Consider the following 16,249-nt stretch of genomic DNA (forward strand, 5'->3'; position numbering starts at 1 on the left):
GCTATAACACTTCTTTTTATTTATTCAGATTATGTCACACCGTATTTAGCCAAAGATGACAAAGATGAGTATTACTATTACTTGAATGTATGTGGGAAAACCAGTGCAGGTAACTGCAAGGACAGTACGGGATACACTTCATCTTGCCAAGTAAAATCTTCGAATAACCAGCAAAAAGTGGCAGGAAGATTTGAGAACCAGACCCTAAGGTATGTATATTAAAAAATGTTTCCAGGCTCTTTAGCTATGCTAAGTTGTCTGAATGATGATAGTTCTTTGTTTCCTACTTTGACACCCTTATTTGTCTTGTAAGCAATACTGGATACAAAATGCAAGCATTCTTGCTTGGTGTTGTATAGGAAAATATTAACAGTATGCCAGGATGGCATTAGCAAACAGGAGCAAATGGGTTTGGTAGGGGCCAATGCCTACACAGGAAGGAAACTTTCACCAACTTTGTCGGAACTGCAGACTGTGCTGTACTGCATCTTGTCCTTCTCGAGTTTTGCATGCAATGTGGCATCAGGGCTGGATGTTTTAGCTGTCATCTCAATCTCCACCTCATTTGCAAGAACATGCATTAATCATATCCAAGATTACTTGAGTCCAGGAATTAGTGTGTGTTGAAGAACCTGAGGGTTCCCATACTGGGACAGTAGCAAAGAGGTTCTTCACCTAGGTACGATCTTTCATTCTATCTGTATGCATATGGCAGACTTGTACGAGCAGTCGTCCAGGGAGTATGGCTTCTTCCACCTGCAAAAATAGCCATGAAATAGAGAAATATGAAGAAATGTTCCACTAAGGCTGGAATAGCTTTATAGCATTTTTGAAACTGTACTAATTCATGAAAAGGGAACATCTGTGGATGGAAGCCTTTGTTGCAGTAGAAATATCAGTATTAATGTCGAACAAGCATCTGTCTTCCCTCTTGAGTGAGAAAATTAAGTAAAAAAAAAAAAAAACAAAACTATGGCTTCTGTTATGAGGAGAACACCGCGTTATTGCCTGATCACATTTCTATCTAAAACTGACTTTTCACTCAGATATTCTGATGGGGATCTCACTTTAATTTATCCGAATGGGGATGCATGTAGTTCCGGCTTTGAGAGAATGACAGTCATAAACTTTGAGTGCAATGAAACAGCAGGTGAGTATAATCAGCTGTGGTGACTCTTCTCAGAGTTTCTTCTGTGTTTGCTGGTAGACCTTAGGCTCAAATGAATGCATGCTTTGAACCACATTTAACACAAGAAATAAATATTGCTAGAGTAAGCACTAATTTCTATGTCTTGCAGGATCGTTTTGTACTCTGTAGTAGCACTACTATGTTAAATTCGCACTGGTGATAAAGAATATTGAGGCATGAAAAGACCTATTTTTCTTAGTCAACAGTTTAAAAACAAAATAAATCCTTTTGCTGCACAGGACTTGTGGTTTTTCTGTCGTTCTTGCTCGTTGCATTGAGTTCTCAATTATCTCTTGCTTTTCTCTCTTCCTACTGGAAACCTAACCTCTGTGTATTCATCTTCAATATTAAGGTAATGATGGTAGAGGGACTCCAGTGTTTACTGGCGAAGTGGACTGCACCTATTTTTTCACTTGGGATACAAAATACGCATGTGTTAAAGAGAGAGAAGATCTCCTTTGCAGAGTTTCTGATAAGAGAAAACACTATGATTTGTCACCTCTGATCCGCAGTTCAGGTATGGCAGCGAAAGCTCACTTTCGGTTACTTTTGTTCTGAAACATCTGTTCTGAATTTAAGTGCCATTTCTAGTGTCATTGCAATTCCGTAGCTGAACATAATACAGCTGTCACTTCCCTTGGTATTTTTCTGGGGTACTGGCACCCAGTTCTATCCTCGCAAAAGAAATAATTGCAGTAGGAAAGTAGCCCTATCTGTGACTGTCTTGGTTGTTGTCATCTTAAGTGGCTTTAAGTGTGAATTTGTTTTTCTGTGATGAATGGAGTGGTTGGCATGGCATGATTAAGCTAGCTGACTTGTTCTTAGTGACTGTCTGTATTGCAGATTTAGCCCAGAACTGGGAAGCTGTTGACAGTAGCCTTTCAGAGGCAGGAAGGAAACATTATTACATCAATGTCTGCCATAAAGTGCTGAAGAGAGGAGGAGCTTCCCTCTGCCCAGATACTGCTGCTATTTGCTCTGTAGGTGAGTCTTTTTAAATCTCTGAAGGCTTGGCGTTTCTTTCTTTGTAAATGCAAAAGGGCTGCACTGGGTGCCTTCCGTTATTTGAGGAAATGGAAGTTAGTAGCGTAATTCCCTTGTGCTGCTAAAGACCTCAAAAGACATGATATCAGTAGACTTTCCTAACAGCTGAATGGTATTGCACTTTCCTCCAGGGCTTGTAGAATGGTCTAGGGAAGGTTGAAAACCAACTTGTAATGGCATGCTGTCTTACGACTTTCCGTTTGGCTAGTTAATATTCTCTTCATAGAGTAAACTTTCTAGGGGAAAAAAGTGATGCCTTTACTCTCCTTGCAGATAAGCAAAACAGGAGCAAGAATCTTGGAACATTTGTTTCTTCGCCTAAAAAGGTTGGAGAAAATATTCAACTTATCTATTCAGATGGAGACAGCTGTGGTGTTAACAAAAAAATCAAAACTGTCATCACTCTTGTGTGCAGACCAGGTAAGAATATCCACACCTTTTTCTTTAATCCATTTAAAAAAAATGGAGATCATTTAATATTTCCAGGCATGAGTGCTAAGTCTTAGTATATGCCTTTGTCTTTTATTTTCTTGTACGCAAAAGCTGGTGGACTGTTGTTTGCTAGGGTGAGAGCAATATAACTGCAGGTATTTATCTCTGTTCATGTTTTATACAAGTATTCTTTGAATATTCAAGACCATTGAGTAATCTGTTGAACTGAGATTTTTTTCAAACAAGGTGAAGGTAAGTTTAAGTGACTAAAGCCTTGAGAATACCTGAAAGCTCTAGAAAGCACTTTCTACCTCTAGATTGTCTTGATAGAAAAGACCATGTTCACTTACTTTAACCTTTTTCAATAAACTTTCTCTGAACTGCTTGCATTTTACAGTAAGCAGGAACACTTGCAGAAGCTGTTAATTTTCATCTCCCTATAATAGCCCACTAGTATAACTTCTTCCAGGGAAATAGAAGTTTTGGGTTCTTGCACTTCAGCATGAGGAAGCTAAACCCTCCATATGTTGGCTGTTCAGATCAGGTCATGTACTAGTTCTGATAAAGCTGTTGCTTTGTAGCCAAGCTCCAGGCTTGCATATAAAAAAAAAAGTTTTTGGAGTGCGAGAGAGTACTTGGGAACAGACTAAGAAGTACATCTTCACCTCTTGGCTAAACTTGGGGAGAAGGATGCAAAGAACTAACGTAAGGAATTGTTGATTGTGGTCCTTATTTTCAGAGGAGAGGTACTTCATTACTTCTGGTCTGCTGTTGGGGGGGAGTCGGTGTTCGTAGGCTTAGATTAATAGTTTTGGCAGCCCGACTGTACTGCGTGTTGTTTAACGCATTGCTCTTTCAATACCAGGTGATCTAGAAAGTGCTCCAATCTTGATGTCTGAGGGTGTATGTTCATATGCTTTTGACTGGTATACTGCTGCTGCATGTGTCCTGTCTAAAACTGAAGGAGATAACTGTCAAGTCTCTGATGCTCAGGCAGGTATGTATTTATGTTGGCCAAACTGAAGGGCCTTCAAGGATAGGACTTGTGTCATGGCATTGAGCATTAAGTCCTCTTTCTGTGGAAAACCGAAATGAACTTGTTGCAAGTTGAAGCACCTAAAACACTGGAGCACAGAGTTTTAAAGTATATGCACATGTTAAAATGAGAGCAGTGTGAGCTTAATGCTCTTCCTAGTATATGTGTGTGGGGGGGAAATAGGTGTAACTTGTACTTGACTGTAGTAAATTCTTCTATAGGAAAGCATATGCTTCCAGTATGTCTGAATTTCCATGTTTCTGGAATGATTACGTGGAAGGGGAGACGTGTTTAGGGGAACATGTCTGTATAACAACTAGTTGTGTGGCCAGTAGAATCAAGATCTGAGAGATGGTGGGGAAAAACTGGGACTGAAACTTATGCTGAATGAAATTTTATTCCTTCTCTGTTAGGCTTCTCCTTTGATTTATCACCACTGGCCAAGAAAAATGGGTACTACATGGTTAATACTTCAGAATATTTGTTCTACATAAACATCTGCGGCAGTGTGCCAGTTGAATTGTGTCACACACAATCAGCAGCATGCCAAGTAACACAAAAGTAAGTTGCTAGTTATGTTGCTTGTAATAAATCTCCTGTTGTGTGATGTTATCTAACAGTGACCAATCTGCATGTAAAGTAATTACTACCTGCAGTAGATTCAGGTAACTTGCATGTAAAATAAGTGTCAGCGTAGTAATTATGCTGCCAATTGCTTCAAGCAAAGTGTATGTGATTTTGCTTGCAATTAGCTTTTGAGATTGTGTCCATTGCTCCACCTTCAGACATAGTTTTTTTTTTTGGGTGGTCATGTGTGCAGTCAGTTGGAGTTGATGATCCTTGTGGGTCCCTTCCAACTCAGGAAATCCTTTCTGTGAGTGTTCCCAGAGGGGTTTGAAGTTGTGTATTAACTGCTTCAGCTGTATTAAGCCAACCTGCACCTTGGATTCAAATCAGCTTGGTTTGAAGAGTGTTTGCTGTAAAGAAGCACTACTGACTAGGTTAGCCAAGGTCCTAAGGCTGAGTAGTACCCGCCTTATGTGAGGTAGAGCCTGGAACTTGGGTGTTGCAGCATGTTTGTATTGCTAAAAATGCAGGCACAGTCCCAATGTGCACAACTACTCTGTGAGCAGCATTGTTCTATCTTCTACCAGCCACGTCTAAGGTGCAGTATCTGTGCAACACTTCAGATTCCAGGTCAGCCTATTGCTAGAGATGTGGTACAGTGCACCCACATGCAATTGTACTTGACTTTGCTTGATCTTGAAGTACTCTCCAGCTAAGGAGAGTTTGCTGCACCTATTTGGGGGAAGGTGGTTAGACTAGGTCTGAAAGAGCTAGTCTGACATTAACTCAGAGTAAAGAAACCCTCCTAGACCAAAGCTGATCCTGAGCTAAGAGCATACAAAGTTTTCTTAAGTGAGAAGATTTGCTGTTGTGCAGTCCTAGATCTTCACTGTCCCCACGTAGTTGCATGAAACCAGCATGAGCTTGCCATTAGGATGTCTGCAGTTTGAAGCCCATTCTGAAGCCCATGGGAACTTGACTTTTCTGTCACTGTTCTAGAGAATGGAGTATTAGTATTTTAGGTACCTAAGTAAGGTATAACTTCCTTTCCTTCCCAAAGAAGGACACCTGTTCACGATTTGTTTTTGGCAGTGCTTTTCATCCTAGTTTTTGACTTTGTATTAGTCAATCTTGCTGAATCCTTTTGTCTTACTACGGAGTATTCTATAAACATACCTGCGTGTCTACTGTTTGGTAGACTTTTCTTTAAGATGACTACATCTGAATTCTGCACAACCTCAGAGCCTGTTTTATTTTCTAGTAAGAACCAGTTTTGGAGTCTTGGACTGCCTAATTCCAAACTTTCATATTATGATGGTCTGATTCAGTTGACTTACAAAAATGGTACAGCATATAATGATGAGAAGAAAACACAGCGATCTACTCTCATAACTTTCCTGTGTGACCATCAAGCTGGAGTAGGTCAGCCTGAATATCAGGTAAGAAGTTTGATAGGAAGAGGGGAACTCTCTACATCTGTAAGTCATGAAAATAATCACTTCCAGGCTGGTACAGCAGAGATTCATGGATGGAAATAACCATATCTATAAAGCAGACTGCTCAACAAAACAGGTATTTTTCTTGGTGTACCAGCCTGTACTCGTCTTGCCTACTGAACAGTAAACTGTTGATCTGCATCAGGGTTCTCACTTCACTATTCTCTAGTTTCTGGGCCATATAATTACCAGTGCTTTTGATCCTCTTGTATTTCAAATTGAAAAAAAAAGCCATATTTCTCGGCCAGAGATGTGAAGTGCTAGGACTGTGCCCTGTAACACAGCAAACAGCAGTTACGTTGCTATGGTTGTGTTTTTGCAAGTGTTTTTGGTGTTACAGCGGGGAAATAACGGCAAGATCAATGTGAAGATGGACCTGTGCTAATCAGTCTGAGAAAGTGCATCCCAAAACCCAGGGGAATAAACTGAGCATAGAAAGGAGTAGTGTTGCTTCACATAGTAGTCTGTGTGAAAGCCTCCCTTGACCTATTCTGCTGTTTTTTTTAGGTAGAAGATAAATATACCTACAACTTCAGGTGGTACACTGAATATGCCTGTCCTGAACTGCCCTTGGAATGTATTGTGACGGATCCCAACACCATGGACCAATATGACTTGTCGAGGTGAAGTAACACAGTCTTTGTGTGAACTTGGCTATTCTAGTTTAGCATTTAGCTGATTGTTTAACACTGGATGACACTGGTTTTGTGCATAAAAAGCACTAGAAAAGTGATCTCTTCTGACAGTCTTAACTGCAAGTATCTTGAAATGGAGATAATCTGGTATATTGACTCACCTCCTAAGATACAAGTTGACTTCTTGGGTTGGCTTTGCCTAACTTCCTTTAACTGTTTTCTACCTTCCTAGGAGTAATTTTTTGCAACACTTAAAAATGAGGGGAAAAAGTTACATGAAATGCAAACTGAAATGCCTTGCAGTTTCTTTCTTGAAACTAACAAAGCTAAAGGGAATCTATGGATAACATGTATTCTTAGCATAGGACTTTTTCCTCCCACTCAGTTTAGCAAAGTCTGAGAAGAGAGGTGGAAACTGGTATGCTATGGATAATTCAAGACCAAGTGAGCGCAAAAAGTACTACATAAATGTCTGTCGACCACTGCTTGCTGTTCCAGGATGTGACCGACAAGCATCTGTGTGTCAGGTGGAATATCGACATGATCGTGTGAGTAGTGTTTTTGTCCCAACTCAGAGCTGATTTGCCCAAGTGATTTAGTTAAAGGGGAATACAAGATGAGCACGTGAGTTTTTGGCCCCTTTGTGCAGCATACAATGGTATCCTGTGCATCCTTAGTGTCAGCATAGTCACTGCAGTATGGCAAACTTCTACCAGCCTCTTGAAACACCGAAGCTTTAATTTTTACAAGGTTCCTACTCTCAACTTCTGCTAGTGTTTTTTAAACTTGGCTAAGCATGACAGATAAGTAAGCTGTAAGAATGGCTGGAGCCTTTTACTTACTGTTTTAAAGAGCTGCGCAAATTAAATTGTACTTATTGCACATGAGGTGTAGGCCTCCCTAAACTCCTGAGCTGTGTAGCTGGTGAGATGGGGATGATTTTTGAGGCACTCTAGGCACCTTATTATAAAGTAAAACTTTATGGTGCTTAAATGTGTATCTTAAATATAGAATGGGGGAGGAATATAGAGGGATCTCTAGCCTTCTCAGTTGCATTCAAAACTCAAGGTAATCTTCTGTACACAAGGTTACTGTGGTAGGTACCATTTTCTTGGGCATTTCTGTAACAGTGCACTTGAGTTCAAAATTGCTGATGGTTTTCTTTATTTCTAGGATTCTTACTATGAAGCCACCTCTATTAGCAATCTTGGTGTTGCCAGCAAAGAATTAGTAGTTGAAAGACCTGGTCACATTCTTCTAACCTATTCAAATGGCTCTGTGTGCATCAATGCTGATGGAAAGATGACAACGTATACCACCACCATCCACTTTGTCTGTTCCAGGGGCACTCTAGTAAGGACAAATGACCATTCAGCTGTTATATCATAGGAGGCTTTCCATCAAGGGTTTCATGATAACAGAGACTTCTTGGGGACGTAACGTTTTTACATCTATTTTAAAGTAGATGCCAGAGAGATGTGTATCTGAGATTGAGTACTTTATCATAAGTAAGAAATAGTTAACAACTAATAACCCTGGTGGAAACTGATGCATTAGGCTAGTTTAATTAGCATGAGAAAGTGCATGAGGAGTCGACTGGAGTTACACGTGCAGACATAGCAGATCCTCTTAAGAGGAAGAACATTGTAAAGTGCATCTTGAGGCTGAGGTTTTGCATCTCTGTAGCTTGATTCTAGATGAGTTCTTAATTCTATAAAACTTTTGCTGAAGTTTAGGCTGGGGAGGAACCACTGAAGCTTGCCTAGACTTTTTCATGCTGGCTTGTGAATTTGCAAGTGTTATTCCCCTCCCTTGCTCTTCTCCCCAAGAGGTACGGTAAAAATTTGGGACATGGTGCAGTTATGAACTGCTTTGTTTTTGCCTGAAAGCACTGAAATGAATTCTGAGTAGTTGTTATTCTAGTTGCCTCAGCTGACAGTGTTTTGTGGTACTTGATTTTTTTAGTGTGCTGTACCTTATACTCCAAACTCTCCAGAACTTAGGCTGAAGAAAGGTGTGAATATGTGTCTGGGTTCAGTTTTGAACTGCATTTGAATATTTGTATATCAGATTCAGTTCTCCTGACTTCCAAAATAAAAAGGAGTGAGGAAATTGGGTTGGGAATTGTGTGCTTTTGTAGTGAAATCTTTTAGAACATCGCAATTTTAAAGCAGAATCTCAAACATGGAAGGTGTTGGCTGTTACATTTTCCTTGATTCTGGTTTTCTCTGTGCAATCTGTTTCCAGAGTAGCAGCCCACGGTTTATATCTATTCAGGAATGCGTGGTCACGTTCTTATGGGAAACTGAAGCTGCTTGTCCAATTAAGGAAACAAAAGATGATTCTCAGGTGAGAAAGGGTGAGACAAATGCGTTTATGGTCTTCACATGCTATTTTTCTAGCATTCCTGGTTTCTGCATTTTAATGAATCTTAAAGAAAACTACAGTGAAGTATGAAGTTGATCACGATGGAGTTTAGTGCTTTCTTACTGCTTTCTTCTTGATGTGTCTGTCTTGATGTGTTCATGAAATATGTAACTTTTGGCCAAAGTGGTACAGTGTGCACTCAAGGAAGAATGGCTTGCTATGGCATTGGATGTTTCATTCCGTTATGAGGCTGCTAGTAAAGTTGAATGTATGTGTAAGGATTTCTATTGTCCTTGTTTGTGTACAGATCATCAAATGAGGTTCACTTTACACTGGGCTACTCAGTTGCTTCTCATTTACAGGTCTTGAAGTGATCACATTAGAGTAGAAGTATCCTTCAATTAAAATTCCTTTGCTCTTAGCTAACCTGATAGTATCTGTTAAACTACACTTTGATATCTTGATGTGTGATTGATGTCAATGGACAACTGTGCAAAAGAATTGAAGTGTTGCTACTGCCAGAGCTGTACTCTGGTTGTCCAAATTAAGTTGCTGCTTCCTAGACAGGATAGGTAGATATGCAAATCACTACTTTGACTCTTTAAGCAAGCTAGAAGTAGAACTTAAACACCAGAAATGCTGAATGAGAAAATAATGCTGTTGTAACCTTTCTCTTGTAGACCTGCTCTGTGCGAGATCCAAACAGTGGCTTTTTGTTCAATCTGCAGCCATTAGCTTCGGGAAAAGGCTATATGGCAACAGGAATTGGGAAGAAATTCTTGGTAAGGATTAGGACTCTACAATCTGTTGCTTATGGATTTTGCTGTTGTATTTCTTCTGGTCAAGCTTAGTGAAATGGAGCTCTTGTACAGTTTTTATGAAATTTGAGTTGACAAAAAAGTATTGTACTTGAGAAAAGAATAGAAGGTAACTTGCTTCATCATTTCAAATGGTCTTAAAAAACATCGACGTTGTTTTATAGCAAAGCTAAACAGTAGTCTCACTGTAGTGGCACCGCTAGGCTATGCAGGGCTGATTATGGACTCTGTATAATACTAGTTTATCTACTAGTGTTAAAAATGGACGGTGTAATGGAATTAATGGAATTGTTAAATGGATTTAATCTATCCATATCAGTGCTCTTAATTTGGCTTGCATATCTCATTAGTTCTAGGCTATCTACAGATAGTACCATAGGGTTTTTTCATCATTAAACCACATCCTGTACTTCCAGTGGGGAGAACTTGTGGACCCTGTAAACTGAAGAGTGAAAATGCTGTTCCTGTGTAATTGGTTGTCTTGCAGTCTGGAAATGAAAGGCATCTTGTGATGTTTGAAATCAGGCTTTAACAAATGAAACTTACTGATACCTAAATAAGTCAATAAGTCTAATTTTGTGATACGGTTAACACTGTACACTCATGTTTTTAAAACTTCTAGCTAAACATTTGCGGGCCCATGCCAGATTGTGGTGAAATCAATGGAAAACAAGCTGCTGGATGTGAAGCAGAAAATCTGACATCAGTGAGGATGGTAGAGTTGGACAAAACCCTGTATCTGTCTGGTGAGGGAGTTCTAACTCTTACCTACAGAGGTCCTCTTCAGGTGAAATCAGGTGAGTTCAGGAAGTTGTGACAATGTATTAGTGTTCTGTGGTCTTCATTCTGGTCTTCATTCCCTGCTTTGTTCATGTAGTAAAACCACCTGGGTTTGATGTTAATCACTTAAACAGGATAGTTCATAGTAAAACCTTAGGAAGAAATCAAATAAAACTTTATCATTTGCATGACTTGATTTTTTCCTAATGGCTCAGTTTTGTGTGTTGGTTGTCTGTACAGTCTGCTGTGGTGCTATCTCATTTTCTCATTTTCATAGCCATGATGGTTTTTCATTGTATAACGCGTACCAAAACAGGTGATGGAGCCATTGTGTATTTCACTGTTAGAGCTTCTACCTTTTTGGTTACTGTAGGATACAATGAAGACAAATACTCCCCTCCACTTAATTCTTCTAATCATGGGCTGTGGAAAGGAAAACTAAACAACTTAACTTGTGCTGCTTAAAAAGTATCAGTGCTTGTTTTCCAGTTATTACACAACCTAAATAAAATCCCACCTTTTGTGTGATGCAATTTAGAGGTTGCTGGTATAACTGATTTGATGTCTTGTTTTTTTCTTCACATACGTCAGACATGGGGAGCACAGTTGAGTGAATGTAATTCTGCTCTTTGAAATGTGTTAATGCTATCTGGTCTCCCATTTGGAAAGTTGCTTGAGACTGCTAGGTGCACTTTAGCACAGGTCTCTAAAGAAGACTTATTTTTATTGTTCAAAAAGCATATAAACAGAATGTAGTGTTTGCCTAAACAGAAGAAGTGGTTAGAAAATGTTAAAGTCAAGTGTTAGCTTGAACTTCAACTTAAATATTCTTGAGTGAACCAGCAGCAGATAACTATTTATTTTACAGGGACATCAGACACTTTCACGGTGACTTTCATTTGTAATGATTCGTATCCTGGAGAGCTTAAGTTTGTGCGTGAAGAGATAAACAGTGTACTGAACATCCATGATACTTTTTTTGAGTTTCACACAGCTCTGGCCTGTGCTCCTGCTCCTGTAGATTGTCAGGTTACAGGTAAGTACCTGGGATTCAGGTGCGCTTTGTCCAACAACTCTTGGAAGGATTAACTGAACACCACAAGCTCCTATGGAGTAGGGCTTTGAGATAACTTAAGGGTGCCTGGTCTGAAGAAGTTTGTGAGGCCTGAGGTCTTCAGAAATGTTGTAGAGAGGGAGAGGAAATGAACTGTTTAAAGCAAGTTTAACTTACAAAAACAGGTGAGAAGCTAATATGGAAAGTAAGTGCCACTTCAGTCTAACTCTGCAGAAAGTGGGTTAAATTTGTATTGCCTGTAGAAAAATGAACCTGTGAATTGTGGAATAGTTGCTTGCGGTAGCTAAACTGATTATCAAAAGAATTGTGTTTTAATCTAGTGTATCTACCTCTATGTGAATAGTAATCGTCTTGTCTCAATGGATGTCTGATGTGATTCTGAAAAATACCTTCAATTATGTGTATTCATCAGTGAAACATATCATCTGAAACCTGGTACTATACTGCAACTGTCTAGCAGGTCTTTCAGTTTACTGTATGTACCACATCTCTTCCAGATGCTGCTGGTAATGAATATGACTTAAGTGACTTGAGCAAAGAGAGTGAACCGTGGGTTGCTATAGATACTTCCAAGAATGCAAAGAAGCGAACGTTTTTCTTGAATGTTTGTAAACCTTTGCCCTCTGTGCCTGGATGCCCTGGTAAGCCAAATAGCAAGCAATTCTTAACTTCTGATTTCTGGTGCCAGACCTTGCATGCAGAATGACAACCCTTGTTATTTTAATACCATTTCTTCAATCCTGCATGTTCAGTTGCTGAACTTGACATACCTCACCCAGGTCTACACAGGGGTATAATCATAGAATCATTAAGGTTGGAAAAGACATCTGAGATCATCTAGTCCAACTGTACCCATACTACCAATGTCACCCACTAAACCACGTCCCTAAGCACCACGTCCAACCTTTCCTTGAACACCCCCAGGGACGGTGATTCCACCACCTCTCTGGACAGCCTGTTCCAATGTCTAAGATAATAAAGTACTGCAGATATTCTCAAACTGAGAGCAGTCTTAATGCTTAATCAGGACTCTTGCATTGAGATGCGTGGAAAAGCAGTTGGGGAAAACTGTTGAGGGGCAGTATTTACAAGTATCTGAACGTTTTTTAAAAGGCAAATTAAATGTTGATGCTTCTTAACTGAATAAAGTCTGAATGAGAAGCTTATGCCATGCATGTCTTACTGCCTTTCTAACCAGTTTGACTTAAACTTGTTGCTCTAGCCTTCTGAGTCTATATGGACAGATTAATGCAGTTTTAAAGATTTCAGTGAATGTAGAACAGTGACTTGTTCTCTTCATCAAAGCCTCTAGGCACACAGTGTCTCCACATTTATGAAAATGCGTCTGCTGTGTTGTGCTTCAGGAGTTTGAACCGTGCTGAATGCTCAAATCTCTCTTAAAACTGTTTCATTATGTTGTCTTACAATAAAGATAACTCGTTGACAAAGCTTTGAACTAAAATACATTTTTCTGCTGGGTTCCTGTAGGTGGAGCCATAGGATCCTGTGTGAAATATGCTGATAAAAGCAAGAACCTTGGAGTCATTCAGATAAATCCACAGGCTGCTACTGATGGGTCACTAAGCATTATCTACTTGAATGGTGATACATGCAAAGATAAGCAACGTTATTCTACACGTATAATCTTTCAGTGCGATCAGACAATGGTAAATTTCTATGCTAAGAGCTATTAATACAGATTTAAGAGCTTTGACTTACAACATAAACAGTTTCCCTTCTTTTTGAATGGACTGATTCGTTTAGAACAGCAGTATTGTGTATACATGCATTTTACTTGTCTTTCCTTTCAACTGCTTTCTTGAGCCCTTTGAACACAACAGTGGACGGTATTGCAGACAGCTGTGTTCAAAATGGGTGCAGACATTTGCTAAGAGACCTTAAACTGTGCAACCCCATTAAAAAGGGATTCTTTGTGTATGTTTTGGGACTTGTAATGTAGTTTCCAGTAAGTCTCCTTCACATGGCTTTTTTTCATGTAGGGTTCACCAGTGTTTGAGCAAGAAAATGACTGCGAGTTTGTATTTGTTTGGAGAACCTTGGCAGCCTGCCCTGTTCACAAAGCAGAAGGTAAGTGTAGTTAAGCTTTCAAGTATCGAACAAATCTGTACAAGAAATGAAAACCTAGTGGAGCTACATTTGTTTCTTGCCCTACAAATCTGTCAGTAAAAGATGCTGGCTTGTAGAGGGAAATCTATTCAGAGAGTTAGTCCAACAAAGATTCCCAATCTAACAGGAAAAGTATAAATTAGGATAAGAGTCAGATGCACTTTTCTATCTCGGAAAAGAAGATACAGTAATAATGCTTTCTGGTCAAATCATAGTGCCACCTTGTTAAACCAAAATCACAATGAAACTTGTTAGAGTCTTGCAAATATTGGTAAGTGTTAGATTTCATGGAAATGTGGTTGATCCTGTGCCTGTCAAATATTTCCTTGTCCCCCACTGAAAACTAGAAATCGTATAATGAACTTGACTCTCACTAGTCAATGGTGGAGACACCAGAGGGGAGAGTATCAATTTACAGTTGACTCCAGGACATGCAAGAAGGAATTGCAGGTTCTAGTTCTGATATTCACTTGGTAGGAAGCTGAGTGTGCAGGTTATCTTCTGTGCTCTTAAGAGCTTTGTTTTGCAGCTTGTAGATAAGACCTTGTGAATGTAGATAATATCTTCTGAAATATCAGACTTCCTGTAAAGTATCTGTTACATCTGTACTCAACCTAGTTCACGCTGTCAGTCATCTCCTGTGGTACAAGAAGAATGCTTATCAAGCTGCTGCTCTGTAGCATACAAGTACAGTGCAGGATGCTGTTGACGAGAGTTGTGGTTTTGAAGAGAGAACTGATATCTTGTCATTCATCTTGGTATCAACTTGTTAGGGGATTGAGGAAAGCATAGTCATGTGGTATGATCTGATTTTTTTAAAAATCTTTGAAGTATTGAGCCAAGTGTCACTTCAAAACTGAGGGCTTAATCAGCAGTAATGTTACAGGTGCTTTTCAGCTGATTAAACCCATGAAACTAGACACTTCTCAAACCTTTTCTCCATAGACTCTGTATGGCTTTAAGCTGTAGCTAACAATTCCTATATCAATTACAACCTAACTCTGCAGACTTGATAACTGTTAAAGAAAGATGCAAGACTGACATCTAGGACAGCTTTTGCTTCAACCTTGTGACCTCACTGTTTTTTCCAGATAATTGAGCAAGTGCTGGACTCAGTATCTCTGGTTCTGTCCTTAACCTTCAGCCTTGCTGAAGGAAGAGCCTGTGAGGCCAGCTTGAGGTGGTTTTTGAAGTACATTGTAGCTCTTACATCTTTATTTTTTTAAAATTGTATTTGCGCATTAGTTTTATTGTTCTAGGTCTTAGTAACTTCTCAGGACAACCTGATTAACTGCATTTAAATGGTTCTTTAGTGTCATTCCCCTGAAGTGCCAGCTACTTAGGTTTTGTGACCTTAGTTGTGCCAGGAGGTCTTAGTTGTCTAAGTGTATTTGGTGTGGCTCACAGATATAAGATTGTATTTTCATTCTTAACTTTCCTTTAAAGGAGAGAATTGCCAGGTTAAAGATCCGAGGTATGGTCATGTTTATAATTTGAAGCCACTTTCCAATAAAGACATAAAAGTGAGTACAGAGGAGTATGACTACTACTTCAGAGTTTGTGGAGAAATAACAGAACGCTGCAAGCCAGAGGCTCGGGGCGTGTCATCGTGTCAAGTAAAGAAGACGGACAGTACTTTCAGAAAAGTAGCAGGTATGGCACTTGATCAGAAGGAACTTAAAGTGGGAAGAGTAGCAAGAGCTATTTATTCAATAGTAGTTTTTGTTACACCCTGGTTAATCTCATGTTTTGTGAGATAAAGTACCCTACCAGTTGTACTTCATGTGCAAATAAAATCTTATGTATATAGTTATCTTGCCACACAATTGGGAATGAGCTCAACACTACTACACTGAAACAGTGTTCACTAAATAACTAAGTCATGTATTTTAGAGGAAGGTGTAGGTCTTTCTATCAATGCTTATTTTATTGTGTCTGTTATTGCTGTGTAACCTTGTCACATGCATGACTGCAGTTACGCGTATTTACTGGATTAACTGTTTAATTTTCTCAACTCTTTGCTTTTAGGCTTGCATACAGAGAAACTGACTTTCAAAAATGGTTTGATAATGATTAATTACACTAGTGGAGAAAAATGTCATAAAATATATGAGCGATCAACTGCCATATTATTCTATTGTGACAAGACTACATCAGAGGTTAGTTGCAAAATACAATTCCTGTGTATATACTATCTTCCAGAGTTTGTCATCTTAATGTGTGGCAGGGTAAGGTGAAGAACATGAATTAGCTTCCTTTAGGGACTGCTTAAATCACTTAGAGGTTAAAATCACTTATAGGTTAGGTAGGAGATACAAAGCTCCCATGAGGTTTAAAAACAAACCCATTTATGAAAGGTACCTCCCTTATGCCCCAGGAAAATTAGAGCATGCTGTTCATTTAAGAGATGCCTGCTATTAGCAAAGCCCTTGGAGAGACTGGGAAACTTGCACAGAAATTCTTGTGCTTACCTTCCCGTTCATAAAGAACGGTGCCTGGGTTTACCTTTGGCTCTTCTCCCTCCCTGTGTCAGAGGAGGGCAGTAGCTCCAAACGGTTGCTCTTTAATCAGAAGTGTGCATGTGATGAACTTGGGTTTGGGAGAAGCCGTGCTTTGAGCTTTTCAGGCCATACTGTTCAGATCAGAGGCACAGTATGTCTCTAAGATACTATGCAAATACAAG

General features: G+C 39.4%; 1 protein-coding gene across 3 annotated transcripts in view; it reads left to right on the forward strand.

Annotated features, from left to right (window-relative positions):
• Positions 1-16,249, forward strand: part of IGF2R (insulin like growth factor 2 receptor) — a 56,583-nt gene that overhangs the window by 20,345 nt on the left and 19,989 nt on the right. For all 3 annotated transcript variants that reach the window (XM_040551289.1, XM_040551287.1, XM_040551288.1), the window contains 20 exons: positions 29-209; positions 1,047-1,150; positions 1,542-1,706; positions 2,033-2,173; positions 2,507-2,653; positions 3,531-3,662; positions 4,115-4,262; positions 5,530-5,707; positions 6,272-6,387; positions 6,785-6,947; positions 7,573-7,752; positions 8,647-8,748; positions 9,447-9,548; positions 10,207-10,381; positions 11,233-11,400; positions 11,937-12,080; positions 12,928-13,106; positions 13,440-13,527; positions 15,013-15,219; positions 15,595-15,725. In XM_040551289.1, coding sequence (XP_040407223.1) covers positions 29-209; positions 1,047-1,150; positions 1,542-1,706; positions 2,033-2,173; positions 2,507-2,653; positions 3,531-3,662; positions 4,115-4,262; positions 5,530-5,707; positions 6,272-6,387; positions 6,785-6,947; positions 7,573-7,752; positions 8,647-8,748; positions 9,447-9,548; positions 10,207-10,381; positions 11,233-11,400; positions 11,937-12,080; positions 12,928-13,106; positions 13,440-13,527; positions 15,013-15,219; positions 15,595-15,725 — 2,951 coding nt within the window. The remainder of the gene's footprint in view (positions 1-28; positions 210-1,046; positions 1,151-1,541; positions 1,707-2,032; positions 2,174-2,506; positions 2,654-3,530; positions 3,663-4,114; positions 4,263-5,529; positions 5,708-6,271; positions 6,388-6,784; positions 6,948-7,572; positions 7,753-8,646; positions 8,749-9,446; positions 9,549-10,206; positions 10,382-11,232; positions 11,401-11,936; positions 12,081-12,927; positions 13,107-13,439; positions 13,528-15,012; positions 15,220-15,594; positions 15,726-16,249) is intronic.

This window comes from Cygnus olor, chromosome 3, assembly GCF_009769625.2.
Source record: "Cygnus olor isolate bCygOlo1 chromosome 3, bCygOlo1.pri.v2, whole genome shotgun sequence".
In the NCBI taxonomy this organism is placed as follows: Eukaryota; Metazoa; Chordata; class Aves; order Anseriformes; family Anatidae; genus Cygnus; species Cygnus olor.